This window comes from Episyrphus balteatus, chromosome 4, assembly GCF_945859705.1.
Source record: "Episyrphus balteatus chromosome 4, idEpiBalt1.1, whole genome shotgun sequence".
In the NCBI taxonomy this organism is placed as follows: Eukaryota; Metazoa; Arthropoda; class Insecta; order Diptera; family Syrphidae; genus Episyrphus; species Episyrphus balteatus.
This window is the reverse complement of record NC_079137.1, coordinates 58971237-58988958: the sequence shown is the minus strand read 5'-3', so window position 1 is coordinate 58988958 and position 17722 is coordinate 58971237. Positions and strand designations below refer to the sequence as shown.

At 30.4% G+C, this 17722-nt stretch overlaps 2 protein-coding genes across 2 annotated transcripts; one reads left to right on the top strand and one right to left on the bottom strand.

Moving 5' to 3' along the window:
- Positions 1-207: 207 nt before the first annotated feature.
- Positions 208-13071, bottom strand: LOC129919290 (collagen alpha-1(XIII) chain-like). Its single transcript, XM_056000146.1, has 5 exons — positions 13044-13071; positions 12321-12956; positions 5743-6336; positions 4076-4666; positions 208-1058 (listed from the first exon to the last, which is right to left on the bottom strand). The coding sequence occupies exons 1-5, from the start codon at positions 13069-13071 to the stop codon at positions 208-210; spliced, it is 2700 nt and encodes an 899-aa protein (XP_055856121.1).
- Positions 13072-15440: 2369 nt separating this feature from the next.
- On the top strand, positions 15441-16421 carry LOC129918681 (collagen alpha-2(VIII) chain-like). Its single transcript, XM_055999363.1, has 2 exons — positions 15441-15622; positions 15711-16421. The coding sequence occupies exons 1-2, from the start codon at positions 15565-15567 to the stop codon at positions 16343-16345; spliced, it is 693 nt and encodes a 230-aa protein (XP_055855338.1). The 5' UTR covers positions 15441-15564; the 3' UTR covers positions 16346-16421.
- Positions 16422-17722: the final 1301 nt, after the last annotated feature.

Below are 17722 nucleotides of genomic sequence, written 5' to 3'. Positions count from 1 at the left end.
GTTTCTAATAAAAAAAAAACTTCAACTTGATAGGCTATAAACGATGTGAGTCGAGAGACGAAAGAAGAGCTAAAAGATATTGCTGTATTCCACCAAAACCTATATAAAATGGTCTTAAGTTTTTTTTTTTTCAAATAATTCAAAAATAGTTGAAAATATAAAAAAATAAAACAAATCCATTTAGTTTTTAGTTATTTTTTTTTTTAATTACTTTTTCATAGAATTACACAAAAAAGCTTGCAAAGGATTTTGAATTAAGCATTTCGAAGTTGTTTTGGGATTATGACCTCTTAAACTTGCTGAACGTTCTAGATTTTCATCGTAATCTTCGGAATCTTCCAAAACCTTCACAACTTGGACAGAATCATCGAACAATTCTTGTTGATTTTTTTCCGGAGATTCAATTTGTCCTTCTGTGCCAAAGTCATGAAGCATGTAACTGGGATACAAAGGTTTATAGGCATCATCTTGTGTTTCAACGAAATTTTCATCATAATCAAAATAATCGAAAGCTATTCTTCGATTTGAGTCCCCTGGTTTTCCCAGTGGTCCTGGAGGTCCTATCGGTCCAGTAATGCCCATTGTGCCAGTAGATCCTTTATCACCTTTTATACCAGTATTGCCTGTCGGTCCTTGATTGCCTTTGGAACCCTTATCTCCTTCAAATCCTTTATTTCCTTCTGTCCCTTTGTCACCTTTATCTCCTTTAAAGCCGTTATCACCTGTTGGACCTTGCATTCCTGGGAAACCATTTTCTCCAAGATCTCCCATATCACCTTTTAGACCGGAAATGCCATCTTGACCAGGCAAACCGGGTGAGCCCATTGGTCCTCTTGGACCAGGCGGACAATTACATTGTTTGTACGTTGGAGATGATGGTTGTACTGAGGATTGTTGCCAATAAAAATTATTTTGATCATATAAACTATAGATTTGTGGTGGTTCTGGAGGTTTTACTGCTTCTACAGTAAACAATTGTTTCTCATTGTTCTTGCCCAAATAAGACCTTAAATTTGTTGATGTATTCCCAGTAGCAATACAAAAACTAAGAAAAAATACTATGTATTAATAAATCATTGAAAATGTTCTATAATTTTATTAATGATTTATCAACTTCAATCTTACCAATTTCTTTAGCAATGATCTTAGCCTTCATCGTTATACATTTGTTCTGACAGTCAGCTTGTTGATGGCTTTTCTATTTATCGTCAAAATTTTTGATACACAAAATTATAAATGAATAAACATAAAATGCTAATTAGGAAAAAAATAAACCACTTCCAAACTTGAATAAATTAAAATTTTGATGTTAATGATCTTTTAGTCCGTTTTAAATCTTCACAGACTCTGTTTGCTTAAAAAAAAAACACAACAAAAAAAAAAACAATACCAAATTCAATTCAGAATTTCTTATTATAATTTGCTGATATTTACTATCGGATGAGTAAAAATCTAATTGCAATTTTGAAACATTCCTCGCGAGTTAAACTACCTACATGGAGAAAATTCTACTATGGTTTTCTTAAATAGAAACCTGTTTGATAAAATCTGTTTAATAATTGCAAATAGAATTTGGTTTAATCTTGCCTCTTTTCTATTTAGATTAAAGAGAAAAAAAAAATAATTCAAACAGAATTCTGTTTGAATTAAACCCATTCATGTTTGGCTGTTATCTTATTAAGCATGAAATGAACAAAAACAGGTTTGTTTCAATGAAGAATTTTTAAATGTATTCGTTTTAAATAGAAACTAGTTAAAATCAAACAGAAATATGTTCAAATTAAATAAATTAATATTTAAATTAAACTCAAATCGATTCCATATGTACCAAATCATATTTATTTTAGTTTGATTTAAATATGAATCTATATTTTTTTTCTCAGTGTAGAAGTAGATAGATACCATAAGATGGAAAATCATTCGAAACTGTTTTGCGAGAAAAATGAAAATTTGAATTCTATTCAGTAAAGTTTTTTTTCTTATCAAAAAAGTCTGTTTTTAGAAATTAGAAGCTCAATGTCTGATTTCATTGATTTGAAAGAAAGGTTCAAAAATGGTTCTTCTCTAGTATGGGGGCTTTTTTTAAAGAAAAATGAATCTATAAATTTATAAAAAAAAAAAACACTCAAAAAAATGCAAGATATGTTCAATGCGAATGCACGACCACAAGTGGTCATTTTCAAATAAAAAAAAAAGTTTTTAATACTTTTTTGGACCCAATGCAACTTTTGCGGGGGTATATGTTTTTTTTTATTTTTTAATTTTATTTTTTTCCCATACAATGTCGCTTCGGCAAACTTCACGAAAATCGTAATGCAGTGATGAAGAGTTTGCATGATGGGTGGCTTGTAGAAAGTTGCCATTATGCTAATAAAATTAAAGCTTAAGGCAATATAAATTAGGTACAAATTAAATCTAATTCACAACTAGATTAAACAAACTTGCTCTTAGAGTTACTTACATTTGTGTGTTTAATTTCAATTTTTAAATTTTATGGATTTTTAGAAAAAAATCGAAATCATAAAAGCCGTTTACAAAAATAATCATGTGTGCAATTCACACGTGGTTGAAGTGAAACCTTAAAAATCATTTTAAAAAAATCGAAAAAATACAACTTTTTTTTATTCCATCACTTTTTACTTCCGATATAGGTACTATGGTGCAGGTTTAGGATTCGTAAAAAAAATCGAACTCGAGATAACAATTTCACATGACATTACGATGATGGAAAATGCCAAAAAAGTGGGTCCGTCAATTCTGTCTGTCTGTGTGTCTGTCTCTATCTGGAGCTGCAGCCTTAACGAGTGAAGTGATTTTCTTCAAACTTGGTAGTTAGCAGTTTTTGGTGATTCCCTAGAGGGGAAATTGAAATTTTTTTTTTATGACCAAAACTAACGGTACCTGCCATATAACGGAAATAAAAAAGTTAATTTTTTTCAAAAACGGCTCTAACGATTTTGATTAAAATTTTTGTGTGTAGTACTACACATAAGAGCCAACTTTTTAAATAAAAAAAATATTTTTTGTACCGTTATCAACGGTACCTGTCATAGAACGGTTTTTTTCGTTTCTGAATATCTCGTACAAAATTAACCCGATTTAAATGAAAATTTTTATACAAAAGTGTGTAAGTAAAGATAATATTAAAATTTTAGAAAATTTTCAAAAAACGCATTTTTGGTTTTTTTAAAAATATTTCAAAATTTTTTTTTGAAAAATCAATTTTTTGAAAACAGATCAATGAAAAATTTTGAAATTTAGTTTTTATGTGTAAATTAGTTATTTCTTCAAAATGACATACCATTTTTTTTTTTGAAAAATGTTAAAAAATTTTTATATATAAAAAATTATTTTTTTAAAAAACGGCTCCTACAATTTTCGAAAAATTTTTTCTAAAAATACCTTTTTATACAAGAAATAAAATGGCATATTTGTTTTTTTTTTAAGATAATTTAAAACGGAGTTTAATTAATTATAAAACAGATTTAATTTTTTTATACTATGAAATTTCTTCAAAATATCAAATTTTAAATTTCTTGAATAAAAAGCTTTAACATTATAGTTACTTTTTTATTTAAAATCCTTTGAGGCGTATTCAGAAAATTTATCTGTACAAAAATTGGCAGCTATTTTTGGTCCCAGAAAAAATAATTCCAAAAATCCCTCTTGAGCAGCTGGGATTATAGGATATCCGAACTTGATTGGAAATTTGATTGAAAATTGCAAACAATTTCAATTTTTTTTTTTTTTTCAATTTTTCAATTTTGTTTTTTTTTTTACTTGTTATTTACAATTGACTTAAAATTAAACAATTGTCTGTAGTCTGCGGGTAGGTATACCTACTTGAGAATTTTCTTTTCCGGTTCAGACATTTGGTATTTTTCTATGCGTCATATAAAATAATATGGTAAATACACATGATAATAAAAGTAACAAACATAATTTTTTTTTTAAATATTTTATTTTATTTATAAATCAATATCAAAAGTGCAAAATCAATTAATTATATTTTTTTTTTTATTCAATATCAAAATGATGAAAAATATACAATCAAAAACTCAATAAATTTATCTACTTGCAGCCTTTGGTGGTCCCGGTAACCCAGTTGGTCCTGGTGGTCCTGCATTACCAATAACTCCCATATCACCTTTGTCACCCTTCTTTCCCGGTGGGCCATCTGCTCCATCCTTTCCCATTATACCCTTTTGTCCCTTATCGCCTATTTCACCACGACGTCCCTTCGCTCCAGGTGGACCCATTGGACCCATATCACCTTTCATTCCCTTCTCACCCATTTTACCCTTATTTCCCATATAACCATAATCTCCCTTAAATCCAGGTGTACCAGGATTACCATCACCTCCAGGTGGTCCTTGGAATCCAGGTGGTCCTGGTGGCCCGGGAATACACACACATTGACTTGGTGGTGGTGGATAATATGTTGGTGGGGCTGGTTGAGGTGGATAATATGTTGCTGGCATTTGTGGTGGAGGATAATACTGTGGTTGTGGTTGATAATAAGCAACTTGTTGTGGTTTTGGATAGGCAACAATATAGGCTTCTTGTTTAACTGGTTTTTTTACATAAGTTCGAACACCATTATCTTGTTGTTGTTGATCTTCAACACTTATATTAATATCCTTTGTTGATGATACCAAAACGGTACCTAGTTAAAAGAAAAAATTAATAATCCTTAAAATTTATTTCGGGGAGAAAAAAAAACTTACTCAATGCCAAAATTGCTACTACAATCTTCATGATGATGCGACTTCTGATGAAAATTTAGATCCAAAGAATGTCTTTTATACCTAAATTTAAAAAAAAAAAAAACATATCAGAGCAATTTTATCTAAATAATGCAAAAAGAATTATTCTAAAGTACCTACTTAAAAATTCGCACAAGAAAGTTAACGGTCTTTGAATATTTCTGACCCAAATTTCTGCTACACATTTTTTTTTTTTTTTTTCTTTTATTCAAAAAGACATGTGTCTATCAGATTATTGGATGAATTCTATGCAAATTTTATCACCAACTTGCCAAAAATTTTATGGCAGCTGATAGAATAAAATATGCAAGTTATTTAAACTAAATAAATTCTGTATCAAATTAAAGTTATTCATTTGAAATTTGAATAAAATGGTTAAGTCGTTAAATTTGGTCTGGAGGTCTTAAAATTTTGATTAATGTTGTAAGTTGCAATTTTTTTAGAAATAGAAAGGTCTTAAAGGTAAATTGCTTTCGAATTTAGATGGAAACCAATAGAAAAACTCTTCAATACCAGTTTTTCAAGAGAATTTCTTCTTTCGAAAAAATAGCAGCTATTAATAAGGAAATAAAATCACATTCAACCATTTATTTAAGCTAGCAACTATTGATTATTTCGGTTGCCTCAATCAATTCTTTTGTTTTGGTTTTCTTTGCTGACTTGTTATTTCTAGCAGCTATTGACTGTTTCGGTTGATTTTGCTGAAAGATTAGTAGAAATTGCTAACAAAAAATTGTACCAATTATTTCTTCATGCAATTTTGAGGACCCTACATTTTTAGGGACCCTAATTTGTTATGCCCACTTGTTAAAAAATCGGTGCTTAAAAAAAAATTACGAAGCTTTCAAAAGAATGCGTACAATTTGATTTTTTTTTTTTTTTCAAAAATATTTATTTTTTTTTCTATCGGTTATAAATGGTTTTGTTATGAAAGAATCAGCAGAACTGTATCACTTTGCTACTAAAGTCTAATCACGACGACGTCTGGAAGCTGCTGGTCCTGTTGGACCAGGAGGTCCTGGTGGTCCAGTAGCTCCAATTGCACCTGCATCGCCAACAGTTCCAGCGGTACCTTGAGGTCCTGTTGCTCCATCATCGCCCTTATTACCGATTACTCCCTTTTCACCGTCATCGCCCTTACGTCCCTTCTCGCCCATCTCACCCATTGGACCTATTTCACCTTTAATACCCTTCATTCCATATTGACCTTTGTTTCCCATATAACCGTCATCTCCTTTAAGACCGTTATTACCGGGTCTTCCATCAGGACCAGGTGGGCCTTGGAATCCAGGTGGACCTGGTGGTCCAGGAATGCACACACATTGACTTGGTGGTGATGGATAATATGTTGGTGGTGCTGGTTGAGGATATGGTGCTGGTGCGGGTGCTGGAGCAGGTGCTGGTGGATAATAAACTGGTGGTGGTTGATAGTAGGGTTGAGGATATTGTTGGTATTGAACGTATACGGGTTTTGGTTTAGTGTAGTAAATTTTTGGATTATTATCACCTCCTTGATTTTCTTCCTGGATGGTGATTTCTTTGTTGATTGTAGCTAAAGCCACAGCGGCACCTACAAAGTTACCAAAAAAAAAAATAAAAAAAGGATTAAAATCTTACTTCAAAATAAAATTTTTAAAAAATATTTTTACCTAAAACCAATAATGCTACTATAGCCTTCATGTTTCTGTTGCTTCTGATTGAAATGATGGCGTTACAAGTCTTTTATATTTTCTTCAAAAAACACATAAATGTAAATAAGAATCATTCTTATCATAACATTGTTTTTGTAATACAGGTAAAATTGATGATTAGGATGTTAATTTTATACGATTCATAAATAATTTGAATATTTTGACCTAGATTATTTGTAAAAATATTTTTTTGCGATAAAAAGATAATAGTATTTATAACAAAAAGAACAACAACAACAACAACAAGAAAATATCTATATCACAGAATTCCATCCATCAACAACCATCTTGAACTGGTTTATTTGGTCCAAAAATAAACTTTATTTCGAACTATATATTCAAATTAGTCTAAAAGCTTGTAACTTGATAGAGACATATGTATATTTCTAGACACATGTGAGTGGAATCGTAAGTTCTTCAACCTCAAAATTTGGAGTAATTATTCGAAAAATCTTGTTTATCATATAACTTTGGAATCTAAAAAGCTTTCTCGAAGAATATGAAACTAAGTGATAGTACAAGAAAGATTGTTCAAAAACTTTCACTTGCAGCGTATTTTTCTAAACCACAAGTCCTAAGAAAAAAAAAATAAAAACAACAAAACTACACCCCTTTTAGATAATAATGATATTCCATCAGGAATACCTCATTTCATGGAATTTAAACTTGTCGAAAATTACTTAGTGTTCAAGTAACCTATAGGATACATTTCAACATGGTTCATAAATTTATTAAAAATTAGAATTAGGATTCGTAAAAAAAATCAAACTCGAGATAACAATTTTACATGACATTACGATGATGGAGAATGCCAAAAAAGTGGGTCCGGCAATTCTGTCTGTCTGTCTGTCTGTCTGTCTGTCTGTCTGTCTGTCTGTCTGTCTGTCCGTCTGTAGGCACCTCGAGCTAGAGCCTAAACGACTAGAGCGATTCTCTTCAAACTTGGTAGTTACCAATCTTAGGCGATTCCCTAGAGGGGAAATTGAAATTTTTTTTTTAGGACCAAAACTAACGGTACCTGTCATATAACGGAAATAGAAAAGTTAAATTTTTTCAAAAACGGCTCTAACGATTTTGATTAAAATTTTTGTGTGTAGTATTACATAAGAGCCAACTTTTGAAATAAAAAATATTTTTTGGACCATTATTAACGGTACCTGCCATGGAACGTTTTTTTTTGGTTTCTGAATATCTCGTACAAAACGAGCATTTTAGTAAAGGTTAAATTAAAATTTTAGAAAATTTTCAAAAAACATATTTTTGGATTTTTAAAAAATATTTCCAAATTTTTTTTTGAAAAATCAATTTCGTTTTTATGTGTAAATTAATTATTTCTTAAAAATGGCATAAAAACTTTTTTTTGAAAAATGTTGGAAAATTTTTATATTAAAAAACTATTTTTTTTTGAAAAAACGGCTCAAACGATTTTTGAAATTTTTTTTCTAAAAATTCCTTTTAATACAAGAAAGAAAATGGCATACTTGATTTTTTGTAACAGATCATTTTAAACGGTGTTTAATTTAGTTTTAAAAACAGATTTTAACTCTTTTTTTAATTTCTTGAAAATATAAAATTTTGATTTTTTCTCTTATTTTCTTTTTTTAAAAGCTTTAACATAGGAGTTACTTTTAGCATAAGAGCAAGTACGTGCTAACCCAGTCGTGCAATTTATTTAGACCGTTTTTGTTTTTAAAAGATAAATACATTAATACCTAATATTGTCAGAAATTCGACGAATAGGTATTAAAAAACACACATTTTACTTTAATTTTTTTTTTTAACAATGCAGAAAATATTTTATTTGCAATAATTTTTTTTTCTTAATGCAGAATATTTTATTTGAAATATTTTTCAGTTGCAATATAAATATTTGTGTAAGCAAATTTTTTAAGTTGCAATTAAAATTTTTTTTTTTAATTGCCAATTTTTTTGATATGCTTTATATTTTTATTTTATTTTAAATGCATTTTGTCTTAATTGATATTTTTAAAACACTGCAACAAATTGGCTGGTAAATTATTATTTTTGAGGCTTCCACTTTACTTAATAAATTGATTATTTGGGCCATGTTTCAGAGCTACTACATCAGCTACATAATAGTACATCAGCAACCTCAAAAGCCGATAGTTGAGTCCGATTGAATGTCGCGAAATACTTGTTATGCTTTAAATTAGTGAAAATGTTCAAGAAAGTGCTTCGCAAAGTCCAACACACCGACGCCATTTTATGTTTAACCCATTTCCGGCGGCTACCAGTTCCAGTTGACTTAGAAACTTGAAATTTTACACACTATCTGTTTTTTGGCCCAATTAGAGGAAATCTGAAAAAAAAATTTTGGAAAAGCTTTTGGTTTTCCAGAAAATTCACTTTGCGTTTTCGCAAAATTTTTGAAATAATTTATTTTTACATGGAGCATGAATCAATTTTATTTGAGTATTTTTATGAAGAAATTAACCAAATAAAGATACACTGGGTAATAAAAGGTTTTTTAAAAAGAAAATAACAAAATTTCTAATAAGTTAAACATTATATTTTGATATTTTATGCCTAATAAGAACGGTTTTTTGTGTGGTACTCATCGAAGCATTTTGGATATGAATCAAGATATTACATTTCTTGCAGAAAAAAACGTATTGTCTGAAACACTTGCGACATCATTTTGGTGACAGTATGTTTGATGTTGTCAAAAAAATGATAAAAGTGACTACTTCATTCAATTCTTATCGTAGTGCAATTACTTAGTGATAACTTCTCTGAATTGATTCCTTTCAAAAATCGATAAACCAAATCAGCACCCGCCAACAATCGACAATTTTTTTTAAGTCTCACAAACTAGAATACCGTCTTCTTACAGGTAATTTGATTTATTCTCAATGCAGAGCAAAAAACCAACTCTTGTGTTGTATTTCCATTCATAGTTCGTGAGAATAGAAGTGGTAAATCAGAGCTGACCGAACTCAAAAAAATGAGAAAAAGTCATGGTTTCATTGATTTTGCATTCGATAACGAAAATGAAATTGCACCTGTTCGCTGGAACAACAATTGTAACAGTCTTATCAAATCATTTGATGGACTCACCGGTTTGATCGAATAAAGGGAAAACTTGTCAACATTCCAATGCCAAATTCAATTCGTGAAAACATCATAACGATGGATGGAATTGATTTATATGATAACGCTACAAGCAAATTATTGGATTCGAACTGATCAATTATATTTGACTATCAAATGCGCTGGATGAAGCGTTCCTAAAAGTATTGAAAATATATGGCATTTGCAAAAAGTTTGGTAAGGAAACACCAATGGGCAATTCCATGGTAACTCACGTTACATTCACAAAAATTTCCAACAAATAAATAATTTTTTTTTTTTCAATTTTAATGTAAATTGATACGAAATTACTATCCATGAATGGAGCATAACTATTACTTTCATAATTAACTAAAAAAATTGTCTTTATTTTTAACATTTGCTTGGGAAAAATAAAAGTTTGATGGTAACTCACGTTACAAAAATCGGACACGAATTTTAAGAGTCCGACAGTATGAAGTTTTTATGTGATAATTAAGAATCTTAATTTGTTTTCAATGAAGATTCCATACATACAAAATTAGAAGCTTTTAATATGAGTGACAAAACCAAACATTTTTTCAATATTTCGAGGAAAAATTTTAAAATATTTAGGTAACTCACGTTACATTATTTTGGTAACTCATGTTACCTGCGATTTGTGGTTCCAAAAGTAAAGAAAAGATGCATTTTCACTCAAGTTTTTTTTTAATCGAATAGTGTGTAACGAAGCTTGTTTAAATGTTAACTTATTTTAGCACTCATTAGGGGATATTGTTATCGTCACTATTAGACTCATCATATTTTCAGTTTGCTTGTTTTTCCGTCATTTTCATGTGAAATTCTTCTGTTGTTGTCAAGCTTATGCTATAAAAATGCTTTAAGATTATTAAACTCCCTGAATTTTATGTCTATCCATAAGGGAATACAACAAAGAATCTTTTTTTGCAACTTGCATAAAGAGTTGACGTTTGTAAATAGTAGTTTGCTAATAAAAAAAAGTAAAAAAGACTGCATAATTTGTTCAAAATTCGTGTCCACTTTTTCATGGAATTACCCCAATGCCAAAACTAGAATTTAGAATATTTGTTGTAGATTCCCTGTTGCGATCAGAAACAAACAGTGAACCAGATATCCAAACGGAAGGAAATCCCAATGAAGTGCTCCATTGCGACGTTGTAAGTGTTCTAGCCAAACTGCTTTCCCTCCAAGAAATGTTATATCCCGATTCATCAAAAATACTTTGATGAATACCGCACAAAATCCCATTCTTTGAAAGCATAAAATTACCAAATTATAATGTATATATAACTTATTACAAATTTTGTTATTTTATTTTCAACAATCTTTCATTACCCAGTGTATCTTTATTTGGTTCATTACTTCATAAAAATACTAAAATAAAATTTATTCATACTCCATGTAAAAAAAAAATTATTTCAAAAATTTTGATACCCCTTTCGGCTAACGTTTGCGAAAACGCAACGTAATGCTTTCATCTTACCTGACAAGCAGGCAACTCAAATAAATTACTTCAGCACTATTTTAGAATGTAATTTGAACCCTTATTTACCTGTAGTTGAGACTATTTAGAAAAATTATAATTTTGACTATATTTTTCAAAAGTTCAAAAATTTTACCTCAAAATTTTGAAAAACTCGAATTTTCATAGCCCCAAAAAAGCTCGAAAAAACTTTTTTACAAAAAAAATCCAAAAACAGGTCGATTAGATAATTTGACTATCTTTCCAAATAATTTTTTAGTTTATTTAAAAATAAAATCAGTTATGTTCTAGAAGTCTTCAACCATGACGTTGCGAAAACGCAACGTTAGCCGGAAATGGGTTAAAGTCATTAATGTATAAACAATGAAAAAAGCTCTCAAATAGGCTCAAATAAACATGAGAAAAATCATATTCGATATCTACTATTGATCCATTTTTCAAGTCATAAAGGTCTCATTTTAATCGATGCTGTTGGCGAATAAATATTTAGATGATTTAAAATACATAATTCATCATCATCTAATTGAATTTTTAAACTCCTTGGATTTGCCTGCTTACCACCGGCTTTACTACTAAAAGTTGGCTCCGTAACAATCATTATTATATTCTTCTAGACATAAATCAAACAAAACCGTGCAACGAAAATCCTTTTGTTTAAACGCCTTCAAATTCCGATCCGTTTTGGATTCGCCATTAGTTTTGATTTATAAAAATTGTTTGGCACAAAAATTTTATTGAGAACAAGAAAATTTAAAAATTAAAAGAACGTCATATTCTAAGCTCAAACATAATAATGTATAAAATCCAAGATTAATTTGTCCCACACTTTGGAGAATTATAGGTTAAAAACGGTGGAGAATTTTTGAAATAATTCGAATTTTTTGACTTTCTAACGTCACACCCGTTACATCTTATTTGAAGATGTTCTCAAACAGCACAATATTTGGAATATTTTTAACATCAAAAACAATGAAACAAATTAATATGCTAAGTGTTAATGTATTAAGAGGCCTAAATTAGTGAATAGTTAAATAAATAAGAGCGAAATCATAAGTAAAATATCGGCCAAAACTCTTCCGTTTAATTACCCTACAGAGTCAGTCACATTAAAAAAATTTATACCCAAGAGAAATCAATTTCATAGAAAAGCGGAGTTAAAAGGGAATTAAAAAATTAAATAAAACAAAAAATAAAATTGTTTTCTTCTTCTTTTCTTTTAAATTATATTCACGGGTTCATTATAATTTTTAGCATTAAACGAGTAGTTAAGTTAATGTAGATAAATTGAATAATCATCATCAGAATCGTCATCATTATAGAAAAGACTCCTTCGGCGTGAAGTACCTGGAGCACCGGGTGCTCCCATCTGTCCAGGCATACCTTGTGGTCCAGGCATTCCCATTTGACCTGGCATCCCTGGAGGTCCACGTGGCCCACGTGCTCCAGTTTGTCCTCTGGGTCCGACTGCACCAGTGGGACCTTGCATTCCATCAGGTCCAACTGGTCCCGTTGGACCAGGATTACCTGTCTGTCCGGGGCTGCCTTTGTCACCACGTTCGCCTAATGAACCTTGTTGACCTTGTGGACCTGGCATTCCGGGTGGGCCTGGTGGACAGTTACAACTTGATGGTGATGGCGATGGTGCTGGCCAAGATGGTGCTGGCCATGATGGTGCCGGCCATGATGGTGCTGGGTAAGATGGTGCTGGCCAAGATGGTGCTGGGTAAGATGGTGCAGGATAGGATGGTGGTGCTGGATAAGATGGATATGATGGATAACCTCCTGGGATAAGAATAACTTTTTCTCCACCACCCTTGTCGCCGCCACCACCTCCTCCACTGCTACCATGACCGGTGTAACCTATACTAATGCCAAAACCTCGAAGATCTTCATCTGCTACAACCCCACTGATGATTGCGCAAATGCCTAAAAAAAAAAAAAAAAAATTATTTTAATGACATAAAATTTAAATCAAAACAAATGTAAAAAAATATTATATCAACACAAACTTACAAAATGCCAAACTTATGAAACCATTCATTGCTGAAGTGATTCTGATTCAATGCGATGCAGCTAACTTCTTCTTATATCCTCGTGAAAATACAAATATGCATCTTTCGTTGGAACGATCTCAACCATTTCCCGAATTGGAAAATTTTAGAAAAACCTATTATCCAATCAGAACAAAAGGTGTTTTACTCATCTGTCCATCCCATTTTCCCCTTTAACTAGCTGTTGAAAATTCTGGAAAAGTTCAAAGAAAAATAAAAAAAAAAAAACACGTGATACATTGGATTTTCTTGTTTTGGGGTCAATGGAAGTTCACAATCATAAATTTGATATTTTAGTGCTTGATTATGTTAATTTAAGTGACTTTGTAGGTTGGAAAATTATATGAATATTTATAGACTTATCAGGTGAATGCACTTTTGTATAGGCTCGAATCAATGAAATCAATAGAAAACATATTTTTTGTTTTTATTGTTTATTGTTTTTTGGGCTAGACTTATAACGGTGATAGTGATTTCTTAAATAGATCTCATTTAAAATGTTCCATACTTTGTATAAAGTATTTTTATATTTCCGTACTTTTTATCTCAAAGAAAAAAACATTAGAACATTTTACAAAAATTTGTCAGGTTCTGCCTTTTAGCAATAAAAAAAGGCTGGCAGTAACTACCCTAAAATATTTATCCTTTTTAAAATAAGTTTGACAAAATTATTACAATAAATTCAACACTAAATTGGAGCTAATAAAATACATTTACTCAACAAACGTTTTTAACTTAAATTTTCGTACTCACATTTTCCATCCGATTAATATTTGCTTACTTACTTATTTGCTTTAGTTCATCTTTTGACATTTTATAGAGGAATAAAAATATAATACTACATTTACTATTTTGCGATCGAATGAAAGAAAAACGAAAGAGCTGAGAAGAAAACTTGATAATAGATAAAAATAATCATATCTATTTATTTAATTCTTTTTTGCCATCTATTCTTATCTGTAATTGTAAATATGGATTAGTAGCTCTTGAATTAAATAATAATTTCATCATTGAAGCAACCGACATCGAATTTTAGTTAATTATTAAATTAAATTATTAACGATACCTACTTGCCATATAATATTTTTGTTTATTATGATTGACTTTCTTTAAAATACACGAGAAATTTCAAGGAAAATTTTTATACAAAAACATTTTCGTGACTCTAATATTAAAATATATAAAAAAATGAGAACCTTGCATCAAAAGGGAATAGGTCAATATTTTTAGCCTAGGCAGATTCAAACTCTAAAAAAAATCGCAGTAATTACATAGGTATATTTTTTTATCCTAAAATTGATTAAAAAATATGAAAATATGCAAATTTTTTAAGACGTTCTTTAAATAAATTAATTTTGCAAAAATATTTATTTTATTTCAAACACGAAAAGTTGAGTTTTTACTTGCTTCCAATGTCCTCAATTAAAAAAAAAATGTTTTAGAAAATCAATTTTTTTTTTCAAACGGACCAATTAATTTAATAGAAACTTTGTTCTCAAATTTTCCATTTTATTGGCATACCAAATTTGTTTTTAATTTTTTTTAATAAAATTATCGAAAAAAACCGCCATAACGATTTTCAAAATGTATTCTTATAGAAATCAAATGGTATACTTTGTTTAGAGGACCAAATCATTCTAAGAATTGTTTTTGTAGTAACTTTAAAAGAAATTTTATATTATTATTTGTTAAGTTTAATTTTTTTTTTTTCTTGAAAAAAGCTTAATTTATAAAATGCAATCTTTAAAATTATAGAAAATACGCACGGCCCAGTCGTGTATTTTGCTAAGACAAGCCTAGCTTTTGATGAAATTAGTTTTTTTTTATATACATATTTTGGTTTGATTTTTTTTTTTAATTTTGAATTTAAAATAGCATACCTTCTAACTTTGTTTTTATTTTTATTAGTTAAAAATTATTTATAAAAATTTAGTAAAAACCAATAAAAAAGATTTTTTTTTTAAATTTCAAGAACAAAACTTATGTTCTTGTACATAGAAATTATTTTTAACCTCTTAATATCTCTTTTTCTAATGTTCATTCAGTAATTCTGATTCTTTTAAATAATATGCAAATGATAAAAAAAAAATAACAAAATCATTAAAAATACAATTTTTCTATTTCACAATTTTACGAGTAAAATTTCAATATTTCTTTGATTTTGGATTTTGGGAAAAGACAAGTTTTAAGAAATAAACCGCCCTTCATTGACATTGATCTTGAAGGTTTGGATAACAAGTTACCTTTTGTTGCATCTTTCGATATCCCCCTGGATTTTCGTTTCCCAGATTCATTAGCATTAACACTTTTCTTATATTATACAAATTCTTCAGTGTTAACATTAATTTTTGATTGGATAAGAATCAGGAACTTGATTTTCCATGGGCGTATCTATTATTTTGGAAAAATTCCAATGAAATGGAAAGAATAGAAAATCTGGAAAAACCTTAAAATGAGTATGCAGGTATAAATGGTCACTACAAATGAAAATTCCAATCAGAATCAATGCAGACATGAAGTTAAACGTTGGTTTAGTTGTTTGTAAGTATTTTTTATTTCAAATTATTTTTCAACAAAAATTTAGTCAAAATATTTAATCCTTTTTGTTTTGTTTTTTTTTTTTTTTAAGGTCTCTTTGCAATTTTTGCTGGGAGCAATGCTAAAAAAACTCCAAAATCAATAAGCATCAATCGAGGTGGTGGCGGTGGTGGAGGAGGTGGTGGATATGATAAATATGGTGGTGGCGGTGGTGGTGATAAATATTATATACCAGTCCAACAAGTACATCCAGTACATATACCAGCACCAGCTCCAGCACCAATGCCGATGCCAATGCCCATGCCAATGCCAATGCCGATGCCGATGCCACAACCAATGCCACAACCAATGCCAATGCCAATGCCGATGCCTATGCCAATGCCAATGCCCATGCCAATGCCACAACCAATGCCACCATCGGGAGGAGGAGGACAGTGTGTCTGCATCCCAGGAGCAGCTGGTCCATCAGGTGCACCTGGAGCAAAGGGTCCACAAGGACCTAAAGGAGAAACTGGAGATCAAGGCCCAAAGGGTGTTGATGGCCCAACTGGACCAATTGGTGCACCAGGCAATCCAGGTCCACCTGGAGCACGTGGTCCTCCCGGACCAGAAGGCCCACCAGGACGTCCAGGTTTCGAGGGACGACAAGGTCAAATGGGTCCACCTGGATTACCAGGTAATCCCGGACCAACTGGTTTACCAGGACAACCTGGAATGGCAGCATAAAAAATCTTAAATAGAAATGGAGAAAAAAAAACTTTGTACAAAAGAAAATCGAACAAACGAAACTAATAAAATTATTTATGCAGTGAAATTTTGAATTTGAATTGTGTGTGTTTTTTTTTTGTAAAGTTTGTCTTAAGAATTTTAATTTTTTAACAAAAAAAATGTTTTAGGTGGCGATGTGAAATTAGACCAAAAAAAAGGAAATAAAATTTCAAACTTGATCTTATTTTGATTTGGAAAAATTAAAATTTGGCCAATTTTCAATATTTTACCGACTTCCAAAAAGGAGGAGGTATTCAATTCGTCTGTATTTTTTTTTTTTAAATGTTTGTTACCTCATAACTTTTGACGGAGTGAACCAATTTTGATTGTTCTTTTTGTGTTGGAAAGCTGGCTGCAGTGTGATCCCATTTCAATTTTGATCCATGGAAGTCGGTTTTGTTTTTTTTTGATAAAAATGATTATGTATTTTAAAGATGAGTCATTTTGAAACGTATCAAAAATTCTTATCAAAAAATTTTTTAAGAGCTTTTTTGGAAAGAGTTCACTTTTATTCAACGGAAAATTTTGATCCAGCCTTTTTGAACGATTAAGGAGTTATAAAACTGTAAACACAAAAACCATTTTTTTCCCATTTAAAAATGGGAAATTGAATTTTTCTACATACATTATGTAATTATGAACAAAATAATTGGTATGTATAGAAAAACTTTTGTTGAAAAACGATTTTTTTTTTTTGAATATTAAAAATATTATTCTGTATCTAATATTAAAAACAATTTTTTTAACATTTTTGACATAACACGGTGTTACAAAAATGAGGTTTCAAAATATACGCGGGCGGAGACCTATCAGGTTTTGTAGAGCTAGTCGCACTGAATACGAAACGGTATTTGAAAATCCCCTAACACCCCCAAAATCTGAAGTTACGGGCAAAAAACGGTTTTTTGGACCTTCACCCATTGAAAAAATTCTAGCTTGGACAATTTTTTACCCATTTTCGATTTTTTTACAGTTTCGGATAGAAAATAAATATACCTTTTCAACAATGTATAAAACATGTAACTCGGTTAAACCACTTAGAATTTATAAGCTGTCAAAGTTCAAAAATTCCATTTTTTTCGTCATTTGCCCAACTTCGGCATCAATTTAAAGTATATGTTTTCAAAACAACATGCTATTTAAAAAAATATATTCTAAAACTATAGGGTAACTTCGGGCATTATGGTGCACCGGGCATTATGGCGCACCTCTCAACTACCATACTTCCAATACTCGTTTTTAAATAAAACCAATGTAGAAACTTTGGTCTTCGTCGAACACTGGCCTTGTGAAAATCGCAGGTCAGTGCTATTATTTTTGTGCCAGAGAAAAAAG